The 24,779-nt window shown below is 46.5% G+C and overlaps 8 protein-coding genes across 8 annotated transcripts; 3 read left to right on the top strand and 5 right to left on the bottom strand.

Annotated features, from left to right (window-relative positions):
• Nucleotides 1-560: 560 nt before the first annotated feature.
• BT62DRAFT_1077837 (uncharacterized protein) lies at nt 561-3,206 on the bottom strand. Its single transcript, XM_043179340.1, has 8 exons — nt 2,691-3,206; nt 2,566-2,637; nt 2,360-2,515; nt 1,819-2,313; nt 1,604-1,769; nt 1,410-1,552; nt 1,283-1,360; nt 561-1,222 (listed from the first exon to the last, which is right to left on the bottom strand). Exons 1-8 carry the CDS (start codon nt 3,162-3,164, stop codon nt 590-592), a joined length of 2,217 nt encoding a protein of 738 aa, XP_043038022.1. The 5' UTR covers nt 3,165-3,206; the 3' UTR covers nt 561-589.
• Nucleotides 3,207-3,566: 360 nt separating this feature from the next.
• On the bottom strand, nt 3,567-4,397 carry BT62DRAFT_934163 (uncharacterized protein). Its single transcript, XM_043186679.1, has one exon. The coding sequence runs from the start codon at nt 4,291-4,293 to the stop codon at nt 4,057-4,059; it is 237 nt and encodes a 78-aa protein (XP_043038021.1). The 5' UTR covers nt 4,294-4,397; the 3' UTR covers nt 3,567-4,056.
• A 5,772-nt stretch (nt 4,398-10,169) lies between these two features.
• On the top strand, nt 10,170-12,763 carry BT62DRAFT_971259 (uncharacterized protein). Its single transcript, XM_043189014.1, has 8 exons — nt 10,170-10,649; nt 10,700-10,714; nt 10,761-11,001; nt 11,049-11,604; nt 11,655-12,144; nt 12,203-12,388; nt 12,447-12,519; nt 12,574-12,763. The coding sequence occupies exons 1-8, from the start codon at nt 10,410-10,412 to the stop codon at nt 12,633-12,635; spliced, it is 1,863 nt and encodes a 620-aa protein (XP_043038020.1). The 5' UTR covers nt 10,170-10,409; the 3' UTR covers nt 12,636-12,763.
• A 240-nt stretch (nt 12,764-13,003) lies between these two features.
• BT62DRAFT_934160 (uncharacterized protein) lies at nt 13,004-15,567 on the bottom strand. Its single transcript, XM_043186678.1, has 8 exons — nt 14,970-15,567; nt 14,313-14,922; nt 14,109-14,260; nt 13,873-14,058; nt 13,754-13,816; nt 13,571-13,701; nt 13,339-13,514; nt 13,004-13,280 (listed from the first exon to the last, which is right to left on the bottom strand). The coding sequence occupies exons 1-8, from the start codon at nt 15,480-15,482 to the stop codon at nt 13,060-13,062; spliced, it is 2,052 nt and encodes a 683-aa protein (XP_043038019.1). The 5' UTR covers nt 15,483-15,567; the 3' UTR covers nt 13,004-13,059.
• A 1,031-nt stretch (nt 15,568-16,598) lies between these two features.
• BT62DRAFT_981710 (MFS polyamine transporter) lies at nt 16,599-18,991 on the top strand (the record flags this gene model as incomplete). The annotated part of the gene is made up of 15 exons (XM_043189622.1): nt 16,599-16,865; nt 16,920-17,019; nt 17,067-17,280; nt 17,338-17,448; nt 17,515-17,643; nt 17,698-17,882; nt 17,934-17,971; nt 18,024-18,067; nt 18,117-18,191; nt 18,236-18,289; nt 18,344-18,485; nt 18,533-18,591; nt 18,640-18,686; nt 18,739-18,857; nt 18,908-18,991. The coding sequence occupies 15 exons, from the start codon at nt 16,599-16,601 to the stop codon at nt 18,989-18,991; spliced, it is 1,668 nt and encodes a 555-aa protein (XP_043038018.1).
• Nucleotides 18,992-19,272: 281 nt separating this feature from the next.
• Nucleotides 19,273-20,237, top strand: BT62DRAFT_934156 (uncharacterized protein). The gene has a single exon (XM_043186677.1). It carries the CDS (start codon nt 19,390-19,392, stop codon nt 19,954-19,956), a length of 567 nt encoding a protein of 188 aa, XP_043038017.1. The 5' UTR covers nt 19,273-19,389; the 3' UTR covers nt 19,957-20,237.
• On the bottom strand, nt 20,112-20,880 carry BT62DRAFT_247171 (uncharacterized protein). The gene is made up of 3 exons (XM_043180221.1): nt 20,750-20,880; nt 20,443-20,698; nt 20,112-20,389 (listed from the first exon to the last, which is right to left on the bottom strand). The coding sequence occupies exons 2-3, from the start codon at nt 20,656-20,658 to the stop codon at nt 20,267-20,269; spliced, it is 339 nt and encodes a 112-aa protein (XP_043038016.1). The 5' UTR covers nt 20,659-20,698; nt 20,750-20,880; the 3' UTR covers nt 20,112-20,266.
• A 1,487-nt stretch (nt 20,881-22,367) lies between these two features.
• On the bottom strand, nt 22,368-23,899 carry BT62DRAFT_995481 (uncharacterized protein). The gene is made up of 2 exons (XM_043190525.1): nt 23,706-23,899; nt 22,368-23,653 (listed from the first exon to the last, which is right to left on the bottom strand). Exons 1-2 carry the CDS (start codon nt 23,772-23,774, stop codon nt 22,454-22,456), a joined length of 1,269 nt encoding a protein of 422 aa, XP_043038015.1. The 5' UTR covers nt 23,775-23,899; the 3' UTR covers nt 22,368-22,453.
• Between the last annotated feature and the right edge of the window lie 880 nt (nt 23,900-24,779).

Raw genomic sequence — 24,779 nt, 5'->3', positions numbered from 1 at the left:
CCTGGACTACCGTTCTGTAACAGTTTATTGTCAATCTTCTGGCTAGCCCATTCCTTCCATGATTGCTCGTTGTCAGTGTCTACGACAAGTTGCCGTTGAAGGTTAATATTTCGAGTCCAAAAGTCTTTCTGTGCGACGTATCCCTTTACGCGATTGGATACAGAGGATGCCAGCAATTTCCAGGAGGTAGGCATCTCTTCAGGCATCGTGGTGGTAATAGAAGTTGTTCATACAAGAGTACGAATATCGGCATCGTCTATGTACAGCCGGCTAGATTCGTTGCATAGTTTACTTGAAACCGTTGCGTCCCCGCACGATTCTTTTATAGATGGGTAAGGACTCAGCACCCAGGCCTCAGGAGCCTCTATCGATGACAAGGCATGGTGGACGAAAGTATACTCGTCATTTCGGCTTGATGTATTATTTTAAATCAATTTACAGATATTCTTCATCGGTAAATCCTTGTAACAAGTCACCCACTCACATACATCCAGTGGATCTTATCAGACCAGTAACATATGCGTGCGTGAGGAATTCATTTCATCTGGAATAATGACTATCCTGTTTCAACAGACACTTTACACATAATCTAAAGATGCTTTCTCTTTCCCGCGCTGTGGATGCTTTGCACCGGTCCATCTTCAGTATTGCAAGCTTGGCTGGTGACCTTCTCCTTCCCTGTGCCTGTCCTCTGCTTCTTACTAGCTGGTGGAGGCTCTGATCGTTCTGAACCTTCAAGATCAACATGAGTTTGCTCGGCAGCGCTGTCACCGTCATTACCCTTCTCCTCCCTATAGACTGGTTGCTCGTGTGGTAACTCTGGTTCATCAGATGTATCTCTGAGAGGTGGCGATTCGGTACCGCCAGTGTACGCTTCTTTTGCAGCTGTTTCAAAGGCTTCAAACAGATCTCTTTGGACCAGAGAATCTGGTTGTCGATGATAGACTATGTCGAAATGTGCATGCTGAGGAAAGTCTTTCTGATTTTCCACTTCAGCGTGGAGTCTGAGTAGTTGCGCCCATATGCGATGAAATGCGTGAGCGGCAGGAGCGTATTCCGGGAAGGCATGCCACGACATCATGGATATCAGATTGGAATAGGATATCAGTTCGATGAAGGCAACCCTCAGGACAATGCGAAAAGATGCGGTCGAATATTTCGTGTTGCGCACGACATTCCGCGAGTTGAGTCTTCGCATATGATACCGATATAGTCGAGAATACTACGTGATCCAGAACAGAGACTCGATATCATGGAGGTAGTTGTGCAAAAATGGTGGTACTTTTACGCACAGCTCCTTCCGGAAGTAGAAGAGGTACCTGTCTGCCTGCACTTCCACAGCCATATAGATAGGGGTTTCCTGTTCAACAGCTTGAGGTCAGGCGGAAAGCCAAGAAATGTACACGCACCGTTTTCTCATTTTTTGGACCAGAGGGTAAGAAATATTTTGCGTACTCACGGTCGGAGATCCTCGCTATTCCATTAACGAGGAGAATATTGCCTGATGACATGTCTCGGTGGACATAGCGGCCTATGGAGAAATAATAGAGTCCTGCAAGCCTCAGTTAGTAATGATAAAGGAGAAGAGCAGACAATGTAGTACCCTTCAAAGCGTCGCTGAGAGCCCTGAAAATGACATCGTGCCGTTGAACATCGTGTAGGGACACACCTACATCGGAAAATACTACACGGACATGTTTTTTGCCCTTGTGAAGACTACTGTTGTCGGCGGATTCTGGGTCGGCATTCCTTACGCTACCTCCCTTAGGCTTTGAAGCGATTGATCCCGGTAGATCCGACCGGCTGACCCCATTTCACTCCTGCGAAGTCTAGTCCGTCCTTAATCCCTACAAGATCGCGCACGAACACCAACATGTCATCGGCGACGTCATTGGAAGTCCATACTACTGTGCATTTAAGAATTTCCATGAAGTAGCGTTGATAGTCCTTGTCGATGCCTGACTGGTTCTTCTTGATGCTACCAAATATGTCTTGCTGGATCTCCAACTCGGTTCTGGCGTCAGAAGGTATCCAGACGTCTTTTAGTGCACGTTTTGGGCATTGAGGATCGTTCAGATGGCGAACGTTCCAGACCTGGGTCGCACGAGAGACCAGGCTTGTTGCACGAAACGAGTTTAAATCTTGCACCGTTCGATAGATATCCCTGCCGATACGATAGTCATATTGAATGATGTGAAGTGAAGGATCTTCGTCCACGGGATGAGCAACGCGAGTGACAGATAGGTCATAGCCTAGTTCCTCTTCAGTCCCGAAAGACAGCGAAAGGATGTAATGCATCAGAAACGCACAGTCCTATATATTATTGGTTGGTACATCTACGGTTAGACATTAGGGGTACCTTGATGAAATCGAATGCCTCGGAGACAAGAACGATAGCTCGCGAGAAGAACCAAAAGCGAGTCATCGTGTTTTCAATCGTCATTCCACACATGAAACGACGGGTGGGGTCTGAGCGTATCACCTCAATCGTATTCTCTACTAACTTTGTGATGTTCTGTTTAATAAATCAGGTGAAGGATACAAATAACAAAGTAATTGGCTTACATCATTCTCGTCGCTAATATGATCGTTACACGTGTATTCTTCTAGCACTGGCCAATTCCAGGTCATGCTATCCTAGAAAGTGTAGTGAGCCTAGTTTGACCCAAAGGTATAAGAATGTCACCAACTGCGTCTATCTCAGCGGACATTGGCGCGTCCACGACCATCATGGATCTTGCATCTGGAACATATGTTGGAGACCTGGATTGTACAAGTCTGTAGTACCCATCGGGGACTAGTGATTTATGGCGCCCTTCTGAGACAGTCGGCGGATAAGCTCTGCATTCCATCACGGTTGTAGGTTTCCGCTCTCCTGGAACAACTTGCTGAGCGACTCTAGGGATAGCTGCGGCAATAGTTGTCATACACTTGAAAGTCTCCTGTTCTGCATTTGGGCTGTACCTTGGGTCAACAGGAAAGTCAGCCCACTGCAGCCCAGATTTGTTGTTAAAGGCCTTCAAGATCCCGTCAGTCTCGAGGATATCTACAATCTTGTCTATATGGTCCGGGAGCGAATATCTCTTGAAGTACTCCAGGGAAATGTCCGGAACCGTTTCAAGTTGGTTGAGTACATCTGCCCTGCCATGTCCCTCCGAATCCATGGTGGAAAAAGGCTTCTAGGTGTCGGGGTGCTTCGCGACTATTTGGTTTATGTGCATTTATCTGCTGGTGATAATGTAGTGAAACGTTGCCGGAGACACTGACAATTATTAATCAGACTGTCAGTGTGAACTGGAACCACAAACTTTTGAGCTTTCCGCACGTGATCGGACAGACGACCCGGCTCGAACACCATATTGACTCTTTGCCTCGCAATTTTTTTGCAAGTGTTTGTGTTGGGATAGCAATCCCGAGCGAGTACGAGAACGTACTCGAAGATACGATGCCAGTCAGCGGCAGCTGACTTGGATCATGATCCAGACTTATTTAGTATCTCGTAGAAAGATCTCAAAGTAATACGAAATGTATTTAAGTATGTTGGAAATCCTCGGTGATGCGCAGGGTAGACTCCAGGCTGGTAAGGCCAGAAGGTATGAACTCCTTATTCTGCAGCTCCTACAGAGCTTGTATTTATACTCTCCAGGCTTGTATCTAGAATTTACTACAACTTTCTCTTTCTCTCGGGCTTACTCATCAACTCTCGGCATGATGCCGGATTGCCCTTTCTAGAACTTTCCAGCAAAATCCCAACACTCCCCTTCAATATGGCATCCTGCCGCAATATTCCAGAATATCCCAATATATCCTAAAATGTCCCAATATCCCAAGTCTCCCCTTGAAACTTGAAATAGTCCGAAAATTCCCAATTATATCCCAAGACTTGTGACCATTCCCTATCCTCACCCATGCTGCAGGAGCCCCAAGTGCTACTTACAGCCAGCTGATCCCAATATCAAGCTAGCTGGACCCAGTCTAAACCACAGCAGAAACACATTCCTACCAAGGGGCTAAGGGAATTCACAAAGATATAACCAAATTTCCACCAAAGTTGCCTCAAAAGGCATATTCCATTTCTTCATCATCGCTCTGCACAATATTTGCAGCATCAGCACTGTTGTTCCATTTTGTGCCACAATCATGACTAATATGGCCAGTCTTGCCACATGCGTAACATCTGATGTTCTGCTTCAGGCCACTTGATCCCCTTGATCGTGCGATCAGAGCTGTTGCACCAGGTGCGCCGCCCTTCCTTCCTTCTTCGTCAATCAGAGCATTTGTCATGCTACTCATAGTAGGTAATGAATGAGGGCGAATTAAGAAGTCGAGATACCGTAATCAGAGTCTAATCGTGCCGGGGCCCATAACCTGTTGGAAATTCTCGGTGTTGTGCAGGGTAGACTCCAGGCTGGTAAGGCCAGAAGGTATGAACTCCTTATTCTGCAGCTCCTACAGAGCTCATATTTATACTCTCCAGGCTTGTATCTAGAATTTACTACAACTTTCTCTTTCTCTCGGGCTTACTCATCAACTCTCGGCATGATGTCGGATTGCCCTTTCTAGAACTTTCCAGCAAAATCCCAACAAAGTAGAACGTTTCTCTCTTGAGAGGCCAATTCTAGTTCTCTGTTACATTACTCTGCTCTTTACTTACAACAGGTTATGGGCCCCGACCATAACTGAACTTATGTCGCTACTCACTTCACACCCTTTCGTACTTTACGTACACACGTAGAACTGCATGGATAGCCAGTCTGTGTATAGAATTGACCCTCTTAAGGGTCCGGAAAATTATCCGACATGGAAAATCAAAATGATCGATATCCTAACCGATTTAGGACTAATTGATTATGCAGATAGAAGCATTCCGGCCCTGGCAGACATGACACTGGTGGCAGATTGGAAGAAGAGCGATAGAAAGGCTCTTTTAACAATAAGATTGCAGGTTTCTGATGGCCCGCTGGTATATATTGCTGGTTCAAAGACTTCGGCAGAAGCCTGGAAAGCTCTGGAAGATATGTATGAGTCTAGGGGACCCATGGGAATTGTCCTTGTCAGAAGGAAATTCTTCAGAGCTCAGTATGAAGAAGGAGGAAACATAGAGGAGCATATTAAGACTTTGAGGTCCTATCAGGAGGAGCTGGCATCCCTTAAGCAGAAAGTCGAGGAGGAGGACTTCTCTATCACACTGCTTACATCACTTCCAGAATCATGGAATTCATTCATCTCATCAGTGGATACTGCTGACTTGAAAGATTCTTACAAGTTGATTTCCTGAATTCTTCAGGAGGACATCTGACTAAAGGAAAAGACTTCTGATCAGACTACGACACTTGCAGCACATGGCAAGAAGTCTAATTCAAAAGTCATATGTTACAGATGTGGGAAAACTGGTCACATCAGAACAAATTGCCCAAATGGGAAGAAGAATTCTGGAAAGTCATGGAAAGGAAAGAGAAAGGGCCAGACTCAGGCACATATTGTCAAATCGGACTCAGAAGAAGATGACTATGTATTTTGTGCAACAGACATCACACTTACTTCACTCTCAGGAGTATCATGGCTAGGAGACTCTGGTACCACCAGATATATAGTCAAAAATAGATTATATTTTTCTGACTATGTTGAAACCCCAGGACATGAAGTTATTGGTGTAGGAAAAACTAAGGGTTTAGGAAGGGGAACTGTCAAGATTAAAATGGTTGAAGGGGAAAAGATCACTCCAGTCACACTAAAGGAGTGTATCCACTGTCCTGATGCACCATTCAATCTTATGTCAATAGGGCACATTACAGATGCTGGATTTGAACTCAGATTCAAAGAGTCCAGAATGGATATTATCTCACCACATGGCAAGATAATCAGCTATGGAGATAAAATATCAAAGCTGTACAGCCTTGACATCATTATTCCAGAAATAACCCAGGCTCATGCTACAAAATCAGCCTGATCATAGCAAAAGTGGCACAAAACATTAGGCCACTTAAATATAAGATCAGTAAAGAGACTATTTAGGAAGAAAATGGTCAAGGGGATGGATATAGATGAGTCAGCCAAGCCTCAGACAGATTGCATAGCTTGCATAAAAGCCAAACATCATACTAAGCTATTTTCACAGAAAGCTGAAAGGGACTATACTGAAATAGGGGAAATGACATTTTTGGATCTATGGGGGCTAGCCTGAACTCAGGGTATTCATGGTGAAAGGTATTACATAAGCTTCACAAATGGAAAATCCCAAAGGACAATGTTGTATTTTTTGAAGTCAAAGCAAGGTATGGAAATTTGAAAGAAGATCCAGCAGTATCAAAAATACATCAAAGTCCACAAAGGGAAGGATCTGAAGTTTATGAGGATTGACAATGGAAAGGAATATGTCAATGAAGAGGTAAGGGAATATCTCCAGGACAATGGCATACAGTTGGAATTGACTGCAGCATACTCTCCATCTCAAAATGGAGTTGCTGAGAGAATAAATCAGACTCTTGTAGAGCATGCATGTGCTATGCTAGAAGAACATCACTTACTGAAGTTTCTATAGCCTGAGACAGTGGCATATGCCACATATTTGAAGAACCGATCACCAACCAGGGCTATCAAGAATGATCTAACCCCAGAAGAAGTGTTTCAGAGCATGAAACCAGATATTTCAGCACTTCAGAAATTTGGAGTAAAGTGCTGGGTGTTGCAGCAAGATAACAAGAGGTCAAAACTGGACCCAAAGTCAAAGGAATTTATTTTCACAGATCTTACAGATGAATCCAGAGCCTGGAGACATTATAACCCTCAAACCAGGCAGATTCAGACCTCAAGAAATGTTATATTCCCTGAAAACAACACTACAGAGCCTATAGACACTGACTATATAGTCTCCCACCCTTTGTCACTTGAGAGGGAGTCAGAGAGCAAAGTCAAGCAGACTCTGGATAGAAATGATGGCATTTCGAACAATTCTGTGGATGCCAAAAATGCTGAATCAAAAGGGGAAATAGTCCCTGATGTGTCATTGATCAAATCAAATTTCCCAATATAGTGTGGGAAAGTGATCAAGCCATGTGACAAATTGGTCCAGATTGCATCAAAGACTCAACCGAGTTACTGGACACTTCATAATCCAAGTGTACAAGCTGTAAAAACATCAGAACAACAGCGTACCTCAGAAGAATCATCTTTGAAAGCCATAAATGTTGCAATAGACTATGCATGCATTAAGGAAACTGCAGACAATCTCAGTGATGAGCCATTAAGCCTTGAAGAAGCTAAAACAAGGCCAGACTGGCATCATTAGAAGAAAGCAATGGATGAAGAATACAATCTATTGACTTCTCTAGACACATGGCAACTGGAAGAATTATCCAAAGACAGATCACTTGTGAATTGCAAGTGGACTTACAGATTGAAAAGGAATAGTAATGGGAAAATCACCAGGTACAAGGCCAGACTTGTTGCAAAAGGATTTTCACAGGTACCTGGCATTGATTTCTTCGAGACATATGCACCAGTTGTCAAGCTGGACACATTTCACCTACTTATGGCAATTGCTGCTCAAAGAAACCTAATCATTCATGGAATGGATGTTGTTGGAGCTTACTTAAATGGTAAACTCAATGAATCCATTTACATAGCACAGCCACCTAAATATTCAGATGAGAGTGGAAAAGCGGCACACCTCAAATTAATGTTGTATAGACTCAAGCAATCTGGCCAAGTTTGGAATGACAAATTAAATGCTACATTTTTGAGACTTAGTTATATCAGATTGATCAGTGATCAATGTGTGTACATCAGACAAATGAGTTCTGATCCCATAATCATAGCTGTACATATCAATGATATGATATTACTTGCCTCAGATGATGAAACCATGTCTAAAATGAAAGAAGAGCTTAAGAAGAAGCTAAATGTCACAGACATAGGGGAGATTCAATATATATTAGGCATGAAGATAGACAGGAATAGGGACAAGAGCACTATCACTCTATCCCAGAAGGCATATATTCTCAAAGTACTTGAGCGAATGGGCATGAATGACTGCAAACCGGTCAAAATGCCTATGGATTCGAATGTACGGCTAGAGAAAATTCTGACAGAAGATCCACGAGGTGTTGACATAGCCACCAGGCAATATTACCATACTGGTGTCAGATCACTAATGTATGTGGCTAATGGATCCCGGCCTGACATTGCATATGCTGTCACCAAATTAAGCAAGTATGTGCAGAATCCAGCTGCTGAGCATGTCACAGCTTTGAAGTGAGTTTTCTGCTATCTGAAGAGAACTCTAGACTTCGGAATCACATATGGAGGGACTATGGATGAGCTGATACCTTATTCAGACTCAGACTGAGGAGAAGATGGAACAGATAGAAGATCAACATCTGATTATATCTGTACCTATACAAGAGAAGCTGTTACTTGGAGTTCAAAGAAACAGCTCACTATAGCCTTATCCACTATGGAAGCAGAATATATGGCCCTTATGCATACAACCCAGGAAGTAATTTGGCTATGAGCACTCTTAACCAAATTAGGATTGCCACCTTACAAAGTGACGACTATTTTCATTGACAATCAATCAGCAATCAAATTTGCCGAGAACCCTATATTTTATGCACGATCAAAGCATATAAACATATGGCACCACTTCATTCATGAGCATATGGCTTCAAACAAAGTCAAAGTTCAGCACTGCACATCAGAAGAGAACTTAGTGGATATATTCACTAAAGGCCTATCAAGACCATTACATGAGTATTTATCTGCAGGTATTCTAGGAACTCAGAATTGAGGAGGAGTGTTGGGATAGCAATCCTGAGTGAGTACGAGAACATACTCAAAGATACAATGCCAGTCAGCAGCAGCTGACTTGGATCGTGATCCGGACTTATTTAGTATCTCATAGAAAGATCTTGAAGTAATACAAAATGTATTTAAGTAGAACGTTTCTCTCTCGAGAGGCTAATTTTAGTTCTCTGTTACATTACTCTGCTCTCTACTTACAACAGTTTGCAGTCCATGTTTTGACATGATATAGACGATCCATGCCAAGGACATGGAGGATAGACTTGCAATATATCAAGAGTCTTGGCAGAAGGAGTAACTTATACATACTAAGCACACCAGGAGCTTCAGTGGTCGAGGTCGATGTGGCTACAGCAACGAAATGGCTGTTGGAAGCCCTCTCTCTGTTTCAAGTTATACAGGCAGCCTAAAATGCAGTAGAACACAGATAGCAGGTTCTTAGAAAGTCACATTGTCAGAATATAAGTAGAGGGCCTCTCATCTCACCAGCATTGTCTCCTCCCACTGGCCTGAGTATCTACTGCATTCTTTCTCCTCAAGTAGGTGTGCGAGTATCTGCCATCTTTCTCAGAGCCATGAGCATTGGCAAAAAGTGAGGAGTGGCATTTGGTACCATGAATAAGGAATCTAGTTTCAAGCTGCTTGATGTGTATTTCGACATGGTGGAAACTTTATCAACTCTGCCAACAACTAGTATGTTTCTCTTTGATGATTGGTTTCATCTTATTAATCTTCCTGCAGGTAAGACAGTGAGTGAAAGATTCGTAGGGGAATGGGCCAAGCAACGCGGTATTTGTGAACAGCTCATTATTATTCCATTCACATTTGCTGTGTCATGCCATCACTGGCATTTCTTCTAGTACACAATGAACTACCACAGGGACAATGACCACATCAAGCAAAAAGGTGCTGAAAGGTTTGTTTGTGAAGTTGGCCCAAAGAGCATCACCACTGGTGTTTCACCTTGTTGGTGCTATTGCAACTAAGCCTGGGTCATTCATTGAAAGCCTTAATCTACAGGCGATTATGTTTGTGATAAATCGACATCCCTACCAAGTACATTGACCATGCAAAGCTAATCTAGATGCGTGAAACACAGTCTTAGGAAATGTAGGATTTGCCACTTTGGAATGCATCATGAGTGCAAACTGAAAGTCTATGTGGAGATAAAATTGACAAGGTAGAGTTTGAGTATGAGGTAAAGTAGCCGACCTAACCCTAAGACTAGAATTACCTTGACGATGATCTCGGTTTTAGATAGAAGGTTTCAATGCATCGTAGAATAGATCCTGACTTCGGAATTCACCGGCCCCCAAGTTGGTAGACCGGAATAGCCGGACCGAGCGGTGAAGCCATTTATACCTTGCACCTAACCTCCGACGTCGCTAAGCTAACACCGACTACGGGTGACCTTGACACAATGTGGACGTAACCATCGAAGAAGACGAGCGCTCTGCATGTTCTCGAAGACTGCCGCCGTTCGACACGTTCCCCACGGATGTTCCATTAGTTTATTTGCGGCGTCGTCCTGTACGCAGGCAACCCATTATCGATGCATCTTGCATTCACGTTTCCGCCTTACTAAGCACTAAGTATTACTCTTCGACATGCACAGAGCAAAGTCGATGCTTATCCGCCTCCAACGACCCGAGTCGCCCATGTCCGACTTGCAGTATGACCTTTTTCCTCGCCGTTCGAGGTTGCTGTCGTTGGAGAGCCTCATGTCCTTTGGGATGGGCTCAGATCCCAATGGAGGGACGTTATCGGGCATCATGTGTGCGAATCAGAGTGGCTGGATGCACGGGTACAAGGGCTGCATGGAGCCGGGGCTAATGTCTTGTGCTGGGGTACGTGGCTCAATCCCGTCGATCCAGACAATAGCCGACTCAGTTCACAGTGTTTTCTCGTCAAAGTCGGTAACTCGACTCTCTTTCTGACTCGGCTGACCTTTCATTCAGTATTGCTCGGAGCGATGTCAAAAACAGCATTGGCCTCGCCATCGTACGACTTGCAATCACTTGTACCTCAAGCGTGATTGGCAACCGGCTTGGGTACTGGAGAAGAGGAAGCCCAGGTTTCGTTCTAGAGATGTATCTACTGAACACCTTTGGGGAGATATTCCGGCTATCGACATCTTACGATTAGATTTCAACGAGGGTGACCTGGCGCATTCCCAGAACTTCAAATTATGCTTTGCTGGTATGTCCTCTTTCTCTTAGCGTACGCTGGCCTGATTGGTATCTTAGCTTCTGGAGACATTCGCAACCTTGTCGAGACAGTTAATGGCCTCCCTAAGCATTACCAGGGAAGGTGCGACATCTTGCTCAACGACATCGATCCTATCGTGGTGAACAGAAACCTCGTCATCTTGTTCTCACTTCTTGGCTCTGGTCCGTCCATGGACGAAGCCGCCGAGCTCGCGACGCATCTCATGTACTCTGCAGCGCTTCCTGCCGCCGGTGCTTCCTTTGTGCAACGTTGCATCGACTACGTCTATGGCTCCAACTCTGACGGGGATATATCTTACCGCGTTGCCCTCTCGACTAGAGGCTCAGGGAAGATTTACTCATTACAGACGTCTGCCGGCATTAAGCACCCCGTAGAGATGTTCAGGTCTTCTTACGACCTTCCAGTTGCATTGAAATCCATGCGCAGAGTTTCCGAGGCCTCAAGGACAGACAACCATGATCAGTTACTATCAAAGCTCACTCCTGGACACCGACTCGCTATGAAACATTTCCGGGAAACCGGCGTTCTTGCGGCTTTTTCTTTGAACACGAATACATTCATGCATCCGAATAGGTGCGCTACAAGTTCCCTGTCCATCAATCTAAAAACTGATCTTCTTTCAGATTGTTATTCTCAGTGAATGGAGATTGGCTGTCATCGGGAACCGCGAATCCTCTATGTGGCTGGGACATGTCTGCCGTCCAGCTGTCTGGCGAAAAGCATGGTGTGGAGTTTGCTGACATCTTCGGCTGCCTCTTCTTCCACGTCAAAGACCAACTCCGCGAATTCGCAAGAAGGATGAAGGACTTCAATATCCACCTCCACCTCACGCAGTTCGATTCCAAGATCCTGTCGAAGGGTTTATTCGCTGGAGTCGTACCGGCGTTTGAGGGCCCTTGCTTTGACCGGGTGGATGCCTCCAATACGATGGACTCTGCGGGTATCAGAGCATCCTTGAATGATTGGGGGCCTTTGTTAAACAAGCAGAATGAATGTTCTGCTATTCTTATCCACTCGAAAACGTGGCATGCAGGTCGCCGGGACGGATCCGCACAGGCTCATCCTCGTACCGTGGAATGGCTAATGAAGAAATACTGCAATATTCCTGGTCTGGTCAGTACCATCGACCCGTCATTTTCGACCTAAAGACCCGCTCATTTTCTTTTGACAGCCGAAGCCGAATAATTTGTTCAGCCAGGGTTTGAGATCACCGCTATTGCTGCACATGATTGAATCCGTGGATGCGTTCTATGATCACGAGCCCGCGTTCCGGCGGTATCTGCAGGAGCATGACATGGATGTCTCAACTGCGGCGTTGGAGCTACGATGTCGGGAGGCACATACTATACACCCCAAGGTAAGCTATGACTGCGAGTTTACTGGTGTCATTGTGACGAATAATATATATCCATCAGCGCTTCGGTATCACCCTGGGCCTGACTGATCAACGACTACCAGACCTGAGCAAGGACGAATTTTATCGGCTATGTACGTTCACTTTTTTTCTATACCAACAATGAACGTTCTTACGGCCGTCTCCAGTCACGCTTGGCAATGCGAACCTATTGGTGCGATTTTTGGAATTTGAGAACACGAAGGCATGAATGACGATTGGGAACGATTTTACGCGATGAGGAAACGTTTTAGAGATGGATAGAGACGAACATCGGATTCTATGTAGGCGATATACCCTGTACCTATGGATGAATGCAAAAACTATGGCTACCTCCCGTATGACAACCTGCTCATAGGAAATTCTCACAATAAGTCAATGCCTCTCGCCAGTCTGTTCCCACAGAAAGACGGCCACTACTGCCCCTGAGAACATACTCTAACCTCTAACCTCTACATAATTATGAGGGCTTAGTAAACCGGTCCTCTATGGTGGACCGAACCTCATTACCCGATACCTTTTCTTGAGGATTGCTGGCCATTTGAGCCTGCTCTTCTGCTCTCGTCTATAAAGAAAAGCGTCTAATAAATGTCCAAAAGAGACGCGGGATGGATTAACTGTCTAGAGTATCACATTCAACCAGGAGATGACGTCCTCGCATTCGCCGCCCCCACCAAACTAAAACCTAACGGTGGACTCCTCGTCACGCCGCCCGGGACTGGGGCATTGGGCATCAACACCGGCTGCAAAGGCATTGTGTACCGCACATCTAGCTCCTCCAAGATGGTCTTCAGATTCCTCATAAACGCTGTCCGCCTAGTCCATCTCCCTCCCCAGTCCTGCCAATTCGGTCGATCTAGTGAAGAGGAAATTCACAAGGAGCCCGGTGGTTCTCGGGAGAGAAATACACGTACGCTCCATAGCCACGATGAGATGGATCGCGTTCTGGTTCACCATCTTGTCGATGTTGAGATCAAAACCAGACCATTCACGGGAATTGTTGTTGACGTAGGTCTTGAGTTTTGCTTTTAGCACCTCGATAGTCTCTAAAGGCGTGTTGTATGAGACCATTAAGGTCGTCGTCTCCCACCTAAAAATACTAGATCAGCAATAACACGCGGTAGACAAGGGACAAGGAGAGCGCACATAGAGTTGCTACGCCTCAGGTTGTGCACCAACTTTGAGCTCGCCAGGAGTTTATTGGGCGCAACGATTTCCTGACCGTCTACACGGCGAAAAGTGGTCGAGAAGAGGCCAAATTCTCGCACGAAAAGAGCCTACGAATAACTTCAGTGCATGACGTTACATCAAGGACCGGCATGGCATTACCTGTTCGTCTATGAGAACGAGGTCGCCGACATCAAATACGTGCGTGGCAAAAATGAAAATGAGCTTAGAGTGACATCGCGTTAGTAAAAACGTACAGCAAATAACCGCACGACTCGCACCGATTCGAACAAGGTCGAGGCGGAAGTGCCGAACACGAAGGAGAAGCCCAGGAGGATTGTTCCGAGGGGCACGAGCGATGCCAGAGTATTATTTTTGTTAAATATGAGTAGGCAGATAAAGATGATGCAGACGAGTGCGACAGCAAGAAGCACGAGATCGAGTTTGGACACGGCGGATCCGGCATCCTTGATACTGGAGTGAGTAGGGTGATGCACTGAGCAGGGAAGGTTGGTACCTTCAGACTCGCTACCAACGCCTTTCTCTCCTTGTAGATCCGTTGAACCGCTTCTCGCATTTCCTTCTTGCTGATATCACCATTCCCATCTTTATCAAATATATCGAAAGCTTCTTGAGCTTCCAAGGTGGAATGGAAGTATGGGAAGAAATCTGGAAGGATATGTTCGGTAAGCTCTTTAAATACGAGTAGTAGGTAGTTTACCATCCACGATGAGATGCTGCCTTGGAGGATAAGAATCGTTAAGAGCGCTGAACAGCTTCTTGGCTAATTTGCGCGCAGAATGCAGATTCCCTAGCTCTCCTGCCCGATTGAACTTGGAATCTTTCAACGCTACTTGTCCGATTACCCCACTGACTTGATCCACAATGACGCTCGTCATCGCCTTATTTCTCGTTCTCCTTCTATCACGGCCCTTGAAATTCTTTCGCTGAGTTTTGTCAGACTCTTGTGCCAAAGTGCTGAGACCAAGAGAGCTTGCAGAGCCCTTATGTCCTTTCCTGACGTTGGGAGCCATCTTGTTCCAAGTTGAAGGTTGAGAATTAGATAGTCGATCTAGCGCTCGCAAGGCAAACTGATTCTCATTCAGTCTGTCAGCAAGGGCCTTCTGGTGGAAGTTGATGGCGACGAAATGGAGCGCGAGTTTCTCGACGAGGAAGATGATCCCTGCGGCGAATAGAGCAGATATGACGCGGTTGACAATAGTCCAATAAGACCCGGGAGGGTGATACACCCTGCGAATGACTGATAAACTGATCCAAGCCCAGGAGATATCTAGCGCCAGTTTGAGGCAGCCCGAGACGGCGACTGCCAACTAATGAAAAGTCAGAACAAGAAAAGAGCTGATTTGTGCGTCCGCACCTCAACTTGAATTTTAAGACGCTCCACCTTGCCTCCCAACATTACGACGAGGGCTATGATAAGTCGGGGAAGTAAATCGACAACCAAATATGTTGCGCATCCAGCCGCCCAGATGATGGTTAACCACAGAGACCAGACATGGACGTGAATCCTTGCAGGACTGCTTCTAAACCGGAAGTGCACCACCAGCAGGGGAGTGATCAATATTCCAACGCCCAGTACACCAATCAACAGGGCCCGAATAGGCCTGGAAAGCTTCATGAAAGCGACATATATCGCTCTTCCCCTTCTAGCACGAACCTCCGTCGTCTGGTTCTTCTCGACAGCCTCCTCGTTTTCATCCCAGTCAAATTCATCGGAAGTGTTGGTGGCAGTTGTATCACTGGCGGCGTCCGAATCGTTCACAATTTCATCGCGGTTAGTGTCGTCCGTGTGCGACGGCGGCGGGTTAACAGGCTGGGGGACAAAGTCGTGCTTCTCGGACATCTTCAAGGCATCGTCCTCGACGCCCATGGTGGTGGGAATGAAGAAGGGAGTGATCCGCTCATCGTCATTGCTGGTGACAGGGGAAAGTATGGAAGGTTGGCGTCGTTACGAGGCAGCGTCATATGTCGCATATATTTATAGAAAAGGGTAAGAAAATCAATTTTCATTTCTTCAAAGAACACCGTACTACTGACTATGTTGCGATGCAGCACAATACCGCAAAGCAGCGCCCGATAGCCGCAGAGATGGCCGAGGTCGTCAGTGATCAAAGTTATACGGTGCTTAATTGATGCCTGTCGAAATTATTACAGAAAAAAAAAGACATGGAATGAGTCATTTCTCTATGTACCAGGTCCTCTGCAGGTACGTAAATGGAGCGCCGAATGGCTTATTTCAAGTTCGACGTCGGGTTTCCGCGTCGTCGAAAAGGAGACACCGGTGTCAACAAGACCAAATTCCGCTCTTGCTTCTTTACCATTAGGGCTGGCCAGAGCTGCGCCTCCGAGATTATTCCTAGCGGCTACGAAGCCAGTTCTTGATTACATTATCTTCCATCTACGCAGGAAACAAGACCGAGTCGCCGGTTCGCGGTTTCCCTGCGACCGTGTGAAATCAGGCGCTTTGTCAGTGCGCGCCGCCCAATCTGATACGCTTTCTCTTTTCCCCAAGATTTGATCGCGTCGACATTCAACGATTCACAACATGCCCACGAAGATTTGTCTCCTTGTTTATCATGGTACATGAGTCTTTTATTTTCCTTGTCGTTTCTGACTCGTCAAGTGATCAATAGTGCTTTAAGCTTTTGAATTCTATGCGGGATTTACTGTTCAACTTATTCACCTCTCACTTGTCGAGCAATACGATATGAATCAGCCCTTCGTAGCCTTTCATATCACGAAATGTTTGTGATATCTTTCGAACTTGTCTGGCGGGCCGGGCCGACATCTCCGGTCGAAATTCCCGAATTCCGAACCGAGTCCGAACTTTGGAGTCTGCTTCAACTTTCGCCCACAAATTCCCAAAATAGCGCCTTCAACAAACCCTTGGAGGGGAAAAGTGAGTCAAGAATGACGGGACCCCGCTTCAACGCTTTAAAACCCTACCATCAGACCACCAAGGCTCCACGTCCTCTTTCATTCGACGATGCAACCTTCCGGTGGAGAATTCTTTCCAGGCGGCAGTGGTCCTACTCCCAATGATCCAGAGCACCCTGAAGGACTCTCGATAAAATCGCTCAAGGACGTCGATGAAGCCAGTCTTGACCCACGACTCAGCTTGTCGGCGACGATATTGCCCGCCCCAGATGACCTTGACGTTCCTCTATCACGCCAGTTCAGTCAGCTGGTGCAGGGCCGCACTTCATCTGACCGTGATGTGGAGAAGAAACCTGACTATCCCGACCCACTATACGTACGTCGGTGCCCTCCATCTACCTTGTGTAATGTTCACCCAGAAAATGGCTAGGTCGAATTCGAGAAAGGTGATACTCGAAATCCTATAAATTTCTTGCCAAGAAGAAAATGGGCGATCACTATGTTGTCGAGTTTTGCAACACTTCTGGCTGGTACAGCTTTTTCTTTATCTTTGAAGCACCAGCTAACCATTTATTAGCTAGCACGGCGGCCGGGTACAATCTAGGATTCGACTCTATGACACGGGATCTCAATTGCACGCGGTTCCAAGCAACCGTCGGATTGAGCACATCTACGCTCGGGTTCGGTGTCACCCCCCTCTTTACCGCCTCCTTCAGCGAAGAGTTCGGTCGACAGCCCTTGTACTTCGTGTCCGCAGGGGGCTTCTTCCTCATGCACATCATGGTAGCTTTGTGAGTTCGTTGTGTTTCCACCCTTTACATTCAATAATTTCGTGTTTCATGTTTCAGAGCAAAGAACATCCAAACGGTGATCATTGCGCGATTTTTACAGGGTGCGTTTGGCTCAACGTGGGCGACCATGGTGGGCGGAACCATTGCGGACATTTGGGTCCCTGAAGAGTACGCGCTAGTCACTAGTCCTACTCGTTGTAAGTTTAAATTCTGATGGGGCGCTCCCATCTTTAGCCGGGGTCTTCCCATGACCATCTTCACCGCAGCCGCTATCGGTGGCACAGGTGTAGGGCCCATCATTGCGGGCTGGATCGAAATGAACGGACGGCTTGAATGGAAATGGATCCAATGGATCCAAATGATGTGGATAACTACCTGCTTGCGGATGATGTGCGCGCTGATGTATGCTTTATGAAGGATGTGCGGATTGTACATTGTATTATTGCCGTTCGTCATGAAAGAGACGCGCTCCTCGATCCTTCTCACCCGTCTCGCGAAGAAGATACGGAAGAAGACAGGCGATAAACGATATCGGGCACGTGTTGAAGACGAGCGGGCAAGTTTGCGTACGCTGATATTCATATCGTGTACACGTCCAATACGTAAGTGTCCATTATTTACACTTCTGCGTTGGTTGATGTAAATATGTGTAGACCTTCTGTTGACAGAGCCCATCGTATTCAGTTTCAGTGTAACTATGTACTTCTCGGGTTATGTCTTTTTCTGACTAACAAGCCTGTCAGCTTTGGGTCGGATTCTGCTGGGGTGTGGTCTACGCACTGGTCGAGTGAGCTTCATTTATCATGTTGAGTTTACATTGCTGACGTCCGCTCTAGGTCGATTCCTTTCATATTCAGAGACTTGCACGGCTTCAATGCAGGTCAGTTGGGTAATGCATTTGCCGTCATGATGTACGTTGTTTCTCCCGGTGTTTGCACGTCCTGACCGCTCGTAGCGTTGGAAGTTTGCTTGGCGTTATGACAAACTTCTTTCAAGAGAAGTTGTATCAGTAGGTGGTGGTCTTTTTTGATTTCATACATCGTGTTCACGCGTAGCTTGACAGCAAAAATTACCCTCATAGAGGTCCTGAAGCTCGATTGTACATGGCCTGCGCTGCGGCCATTATGCTTCCCGTCGGCATGTTCATCTATGCATGGACTTCGTTCCCGTTCGTGCCGTGGATCGCGTCTGCCATCGGTATCACGGTATGACTGCCCTTCTCAGGACCCTTCCTTTCATTAAATCAACGTAGATATTTATGTGGGCGATGTTCATAGTCTACCTGGCTGTGTTCACGTACTTCGCGGACACGTACGTTCGCTCCTTTTTATTTGCATGCCCTCATAACTTGGCTATCAGATACGGTCCATTCGCCTCGTCGGCACTCGCTGGTCAGAGCCTTTGCCGTAAAACCTTCTTACCTCTTTGATTTCACTGCATGTTGACAGCTTCCTTCAGGAAACCTCGCAGCGACGGCCTTCCCACTTTTTACCACGCAAATGTATAACAATCTGGGGTATACATGGGCGAGCACGTTGTTTGCGTGTATAGCAACTGTTATGATTCCCATACCCTTTGTGCGTTGTGTCGGATCCCGATGGGTTTGGGTGCTGATAGTATTTTACAGGTACTGTTCTTTTATGGACCCTCTATTCGCAGACACAGCAAATTTTCCAGCATGGTTTTGCATGGTAAATCAGCCACATCGTAAGAGATACATATCCATGCATGCATCAATAAGACTGTTAGACGACTAGATTTTAGAGCAATTATAAACATGTATACATAAGTACCGCTGACAATATCTCTCCCCACCTCATCGAATAACTTATTTCTGATATGTTCCAGAACAAGTCAGTGCAATTACGACAACGCCGTAGAATAAGGCCCGGACCCCGAGACATTTTAGTAACTACACCTACGGTGTATAGTCAATATAATATTTCCGTACCTTTTGCCTCAGTTTGTTCTTGATGACGAAGCTGGACATCAACTGTCAACAAGGTCATGTCTCTTCTCAAAAGTCTCCGTCATGTCCGACGCTTGACTCGAAATCTTTCCACAGCTGTATCTGCAGAAGAGACAGTGAAGAATGACTTTCGGGACCTTATGCGGAAGTCAGCGCAACCCGTAGCGGTCGTGACGGCCTTGACGCGTGACGGCCACCGCTACCACGGCGCGACACTCTCGTCATTCACGTCCATCGCCCTCGACCCCCACCCCCTCGTCGCCTTCTCCCTGCGTATGCCTTCCCGCCTTGCTAACGCGATAAAAACCGTCCCCCGGGACCGTTCCACACCGCACCTGGTCGTGAACATCCTCGCAGAGGACCAGCCTCACAGAGCAGAGGACTTCGTCAACGCGACGGAGGGTATGTGGGATCGTATACCGCACACTTACAGCGAGGAGAAGATACCCATACTGTCTGGGTCGCTGGGAGCTGTTTCGTGTCGTCTGGTCGCGCCGCCGATACCGTTGCATGATTTGGACTTTTTGGAGTCGGGTATGGGAAAGCCACTGGCCGACGCTCCAGTGCTGTCGTCGGAGCTGTATCTTGCTCGAGTGTTGAGAGTAGAGAGGGTTGACCAGGAGACTAGTTTGAAGCGCGAGGTGCTGCCGCTTATCTATCGACATCGGACTTATACGACGTGCCTACCTTTCGATACTCCTACGTGACCTTTGTCAAGAAGGATAATTGTTTTTTTTCTTTGGCAGGACCGTATGAATGGAAGAAACATGACGAACACATCGGTTGCGTAGGTTATTTCGCAGTGTTCAGAACTTTGATCATGATTCCAAAGCACTATATTCCATGCCAGCCCGAAAAACAAAAAGATCGACACAAAATCGAGAGATTGGCAGTCATTTGAAAGTCGGAGAAAGTGGAAATACATGAACTATAATGGAGGTACATCCGAAAATAAGACACGATCTAGATAATGTGTATAAGTCCCAAAATAATGAGGAATAACGATAGGTTCTAATGTCAGAAAAACAACGGAAACGATAAAGCAGCAGCTAATGCAATAGCAGTTTCGGGCTGCAGGCACCTTGCCTTCTTGTCTCTACGCAATTCATAGGCGCCTAGTAGCGTCTCGTGCGGGATACACTGGAGTTTTGACATCAAACGCGAAGGTTCCTGTCCAGTGCGCGAAAGGATACCAGATGGCATGCCTGGAAGTACAGAAAGGATATTGGTTGTGGTAGCATTCTGAGCTTCCTCAGTGACCATGACCAGGGAAGGCAAGTCTGTAAGGTCGAGAGACGATGGCAATCCTGATTGTACGGGTGATGTTTCCTCACTTTCCTGGGCCTGCTCGACATTAGTTTGTAGGACGGAGGGTGTTGCGATGGAGTTGAAGTCTTCGACTTGGCCATTACCAGAGAAGCATCGACGGCAGGCTGGAACAGTGGGTTTCTATAAGAGATCGGTCAATAGAATGGGCGCCAATTATTATGCTGTACTTGCCTCAGCTTGTTCTCTCTGAGAGGAATTGTCCATGATCTCGTCGTAAAATGCCAGCTGGAGGTCGGCCGTATACGATGAGCGAACGACGGGCCCAACAATAAGGACAGATTGAAGAAAAGACGACAAGCAAGTCAGAAATGACGCCTTAGTAAAAGATGGTCAATAGATGCTGGGGACCAGACTACGAATGTCAGGTTGAGGGCCGGAAAGCCGGGAGCGAAGTGTTTCTCGGGGAAGGATAGTGAATATGACACACTGCAAAGAACCTTGTTGGGTTGGTTCCATATGGCAGCGATGGTGTGTCATCTGAGCGAGTGGCCAGGTATAGCTGAGCGCGCGTATACGGAATTTTGCAACGATATCATTCTGTGGCCAACAGTCCGCTTGATACAATGAGGTTTCCGTGACTTCCAGCGGTCCATTGTTGAGTAGTAGCCAGAGAAAGGTCTTTGATGACTAAGACTGTCGACTGGTCAACCGGTCCGTACCGATCTTTCTTTTCTTTGCTACTAGCACTACCGTCCGTCTACGTCTACGCTCAGAAATGTCTTGTCGTTTCGGTAATACTTTAGGAAACCAGTTACTCATCTATGACCTTCTCAAGCGTTTCCCTGTGGTGATCTGTGAGATGGACCGAAGTGTCCCTTGGGCCGCGCCTCTTACATGTCGAGTCCTTGTACCTCATCAGTCCTTCCATGGAAAAGCTAGCAATGGAACATTTGCAGAACTCGGTGGCATTATGACTGATGCTAATGATAAATGTATGGAGGACAAAGGTGAGCATCACAGCCTGTGAACCATTATTTTCGCTAACTCGTTTCTTGCGCCGATAGTCGTCGTCCTGCAGGAAACGGCTCTACAGTCCTTTTCAGAGGCTGAATCGATGTTATGCCTGGTTAATTATTCAAATGCCTCGTAACTGCCTGAGGCCTGCATGTTGAACAAGAATTAATGGCTTCTGGTACCCACTAATATCTGTCCGGCAGCATTGTCAAATCATACATTTGACGCCAGTAACACGGATAATCATCTGTCTATTGGGTCGAGGTGGCCGTACTGTCACGGTTTCTAGTGATTCTTCTTGGCCTCGACGACGTTGCAGCAACATATTACTATCTATAACTTCTATACTCCGTATACCCCATTTCTCTCTGGGATCTTTGGATTTTCTTTTTCTTTCTGTTTCTCTTTCATAAAACCCTCGCCAATTTGCATCTCTCCTTCGAGGACAACCTATCGTTATTACATTCCTATACCTCATTTCTCTTCGGGCTCTTTGGATTTTCATTTGGTGTTGATACGTGGATTCTCAGGAATACTATCATTTTATGATAAACAGCAAGTATTGATTTAGTCGATGGAAGTTCCTCGGGGGCGCGAGGTGCCGGGACCAGGGCCCGTACGACCCTTCCGCTCAGATGGTTGCCCTCAACGACAGCTCTAACGGCAGGCCGAATTTCGTTCTACCTCACCATTGTCTTTGCAGTGAATTGGACCGCGTTTTCTCTTCGAATTAGTTGAAGGAGAAGATGACAACCTCCACGAAGGCGAGTTTAGGGAAGAGGTAGAGCCAGACTCCATTCAAGCCACTAATAACGAAGAGTTCGATGATCATGCAGTTCGTTGACCAAGTAGACGGAGGAATCAATTATACCACTAGCAAATTCGTATCTATCGGCGATATATTGCAGACTAGTAGATATTCTAAACGTCATATTGTCCTAGGGTATCTAGAGGCCAATTCATGAGATCCGTACTCAGTGCAGGAGGCATTAATGATCCCGCCTCACTGAACAGATTTGTGGAATCCATAATTGCAACGTCGAATGCTTGACCTTCGCATGGCTGTTCCAATTGATTCGAAATCCATCCTAGCCAGGGTGACCATCGCGCATCAAGCGCAGAAACAATCCTTGCTGCCTCATTGCCCCACTGCTTTCTCACCCACCACGGGCCATCCTCAGCCATCCGTTTCATCATAACGCAGTAATGTGCCAAGATGATGAGTGCACGAGGTCTCCGCTCGGCCAACAGGCGAAAGAATGTATTGGGTACCTGTGACCACCAGATACCTGATGCATGCATGCAGTAGTCTTTCTGGAATGAGGCTGTCCATGACTTCTGGAAGATACGTATTGAATCTTTATACGTGGCGTACACCGATACATCGTGCAGCTCTTCAACGTCTGGTGGTGAGTCCGCGGTGCTCAAAAGCGTCGACAAGGGTGATGGGAATGGTTCTTCCAGAGGTGTAGATATGATTGTTGGTGCCAGGGTACCCAACATCGGACGCAGAACACCATTCCAGAGCTGTGGCCAGACTCTTGTAACCTTGGCGGACATAGTTCGGATCATAGTGTGCCATTCATTCGATTCGGAGTATAAGGAGACTATGGATGCCGTTGCGAACTCATAGAGGGCGATAAGAGACAAGGTGATAAAGATGGCATGAACATCCATCCTCCCGTCCATTTCTGCCCTGTGTGACTCTGTTTTGGCCTGCCAGTGGTAGTTGCTCGCGGCTACCGCATAATGACCTGCCGTGGGATCAGCATGGTGAGCATGAAGTGCCGACATGGCGAGAATAGCGTGGAGGAGACACTGGTTTCTAGGATCGAACGCGATTTTGGGAACAATGGTTCTCCAAACATTTGCCGTAGCAGGATCAGAAGAAAATGAGTGCGAAGTAGCGGTGGCAAAGTGGTGGATTAATTCGAGAGTCAGCAGGTCGAATGAACCTGTGCGAGTACACCTCGATATCGTGGAAGGGGGATTTTCACGTGAACACGATGAAGCATAGGTAGATGTCTCTGGAACCACCAAATCATGCCGTGGGGTATCGATCCAGACGCACTCTATGCCTCTCCTCGTACAGTTCTTGCACATAGGGAGTTCTTCGTCGCACTTAATTCCAATATCTGAGTTAGCTGTCCAAGGGCTGACAATGATTACGCACCTTGACTTTGCGTTGTTTGCATGTTCTACAACCACTTCGTGTCTTATGGTGTGGGCGAATTGGTGGCATAGCAAACGCTATGGTCACAAAAGCAACTCCAAATTGTCAACAATTCCAGCGTTAGCTCCGATCCCAATTAACCTTGAAATGACCCGGATGGATAAGGCGAGCAGGCAAGTTCCTCGGTGGCGGTGCAAGGTACCTTTCTTCTTCCAGCCACGACCTAGGATGACGGACTCAGTATCTCGGGGCCACAAATGACATCGAAAGACAAAGGTATCATTCTTTCTTCTTTGTGTCACCAGACATTATGCTAACGAAGCCTCGACATAGCAATCCTCAAATGTCTCTAACTGTCCGGCGTCTATCATTATACCAGCAGCAAATCGACCAGGAATCTCTGTTATGTAGTGCTAGTCGACTCGCTCCCAAAAGGGAACTGGACCACCCCCTTCCTCCGGACATTGCGCTTGAACTTTGATGCTCAATGGGAATATGCCAATTCCCCGCCAGTGTTCAATGTGGGAAAACATACTCGTGGGCCACTCAGAGACTGGGGCGATTTGGAGCAAGACGGAGACGAAGGAAAGGACTGGAAGAGCTTGAGGAATGGGTGCCGTGGTCACGGGAATACCTACGTTCCCGGGTGCAAGAGTACAGGGACGTAGAAATGGAAGAAGCTGATTATTCGGGGCCTGGTCTCGTTGGACGCCGAAGAGGATGGCGTTGTAAGTGGTAATTCCAGGTACACTGACGAGTTTTCAGTAAGCTTTATATTGTGAATAGAGCTTTATTCTCCAAGACGTATACTTGAACAAAGCATGCTTTCCTTGCCAGTCGTATTTGAACGACAAAGATGAACATAATGGATGTGATATAAGAAAACGAAGTCGGCTATTTTCGGCCCGAACTCTCTTTCTCTTTCAACTTCGCGCCTCTGGTCTCCATAGGGCCAGCTTCCTTGTTTTGGACGTGTCTTCCTTTCCTTCAGCCGACTTATAATCTGGCGTTCTTCAAGTCTTCAAAACATTAAACCTCTACCCGTGGTAACAATGGACCTCTCGAGATCAGAAA

The sequence above is a fragment of the Guyanagaster necrorhizus genome (assembly GCF_019112545.1).
Source record: "Guyanagaster necrorhizus MCA 3950 unplaced genomic scaffold BT62scaffold_18, whole genome shotgun sequence".
Taxonomy (NCBI): domain Eukaryota; kingdom Fungi; phylum Basidiomycota; class Agaricomycetes; order Agaricales; family Physalacriaceae; genus Guyanagaster; species Guyanagaster necrorhizus.
Note: the sequence above shows the minus strand (reverse complement) of the source record. Positions and strands in the feature narration are given on the sequence as shown.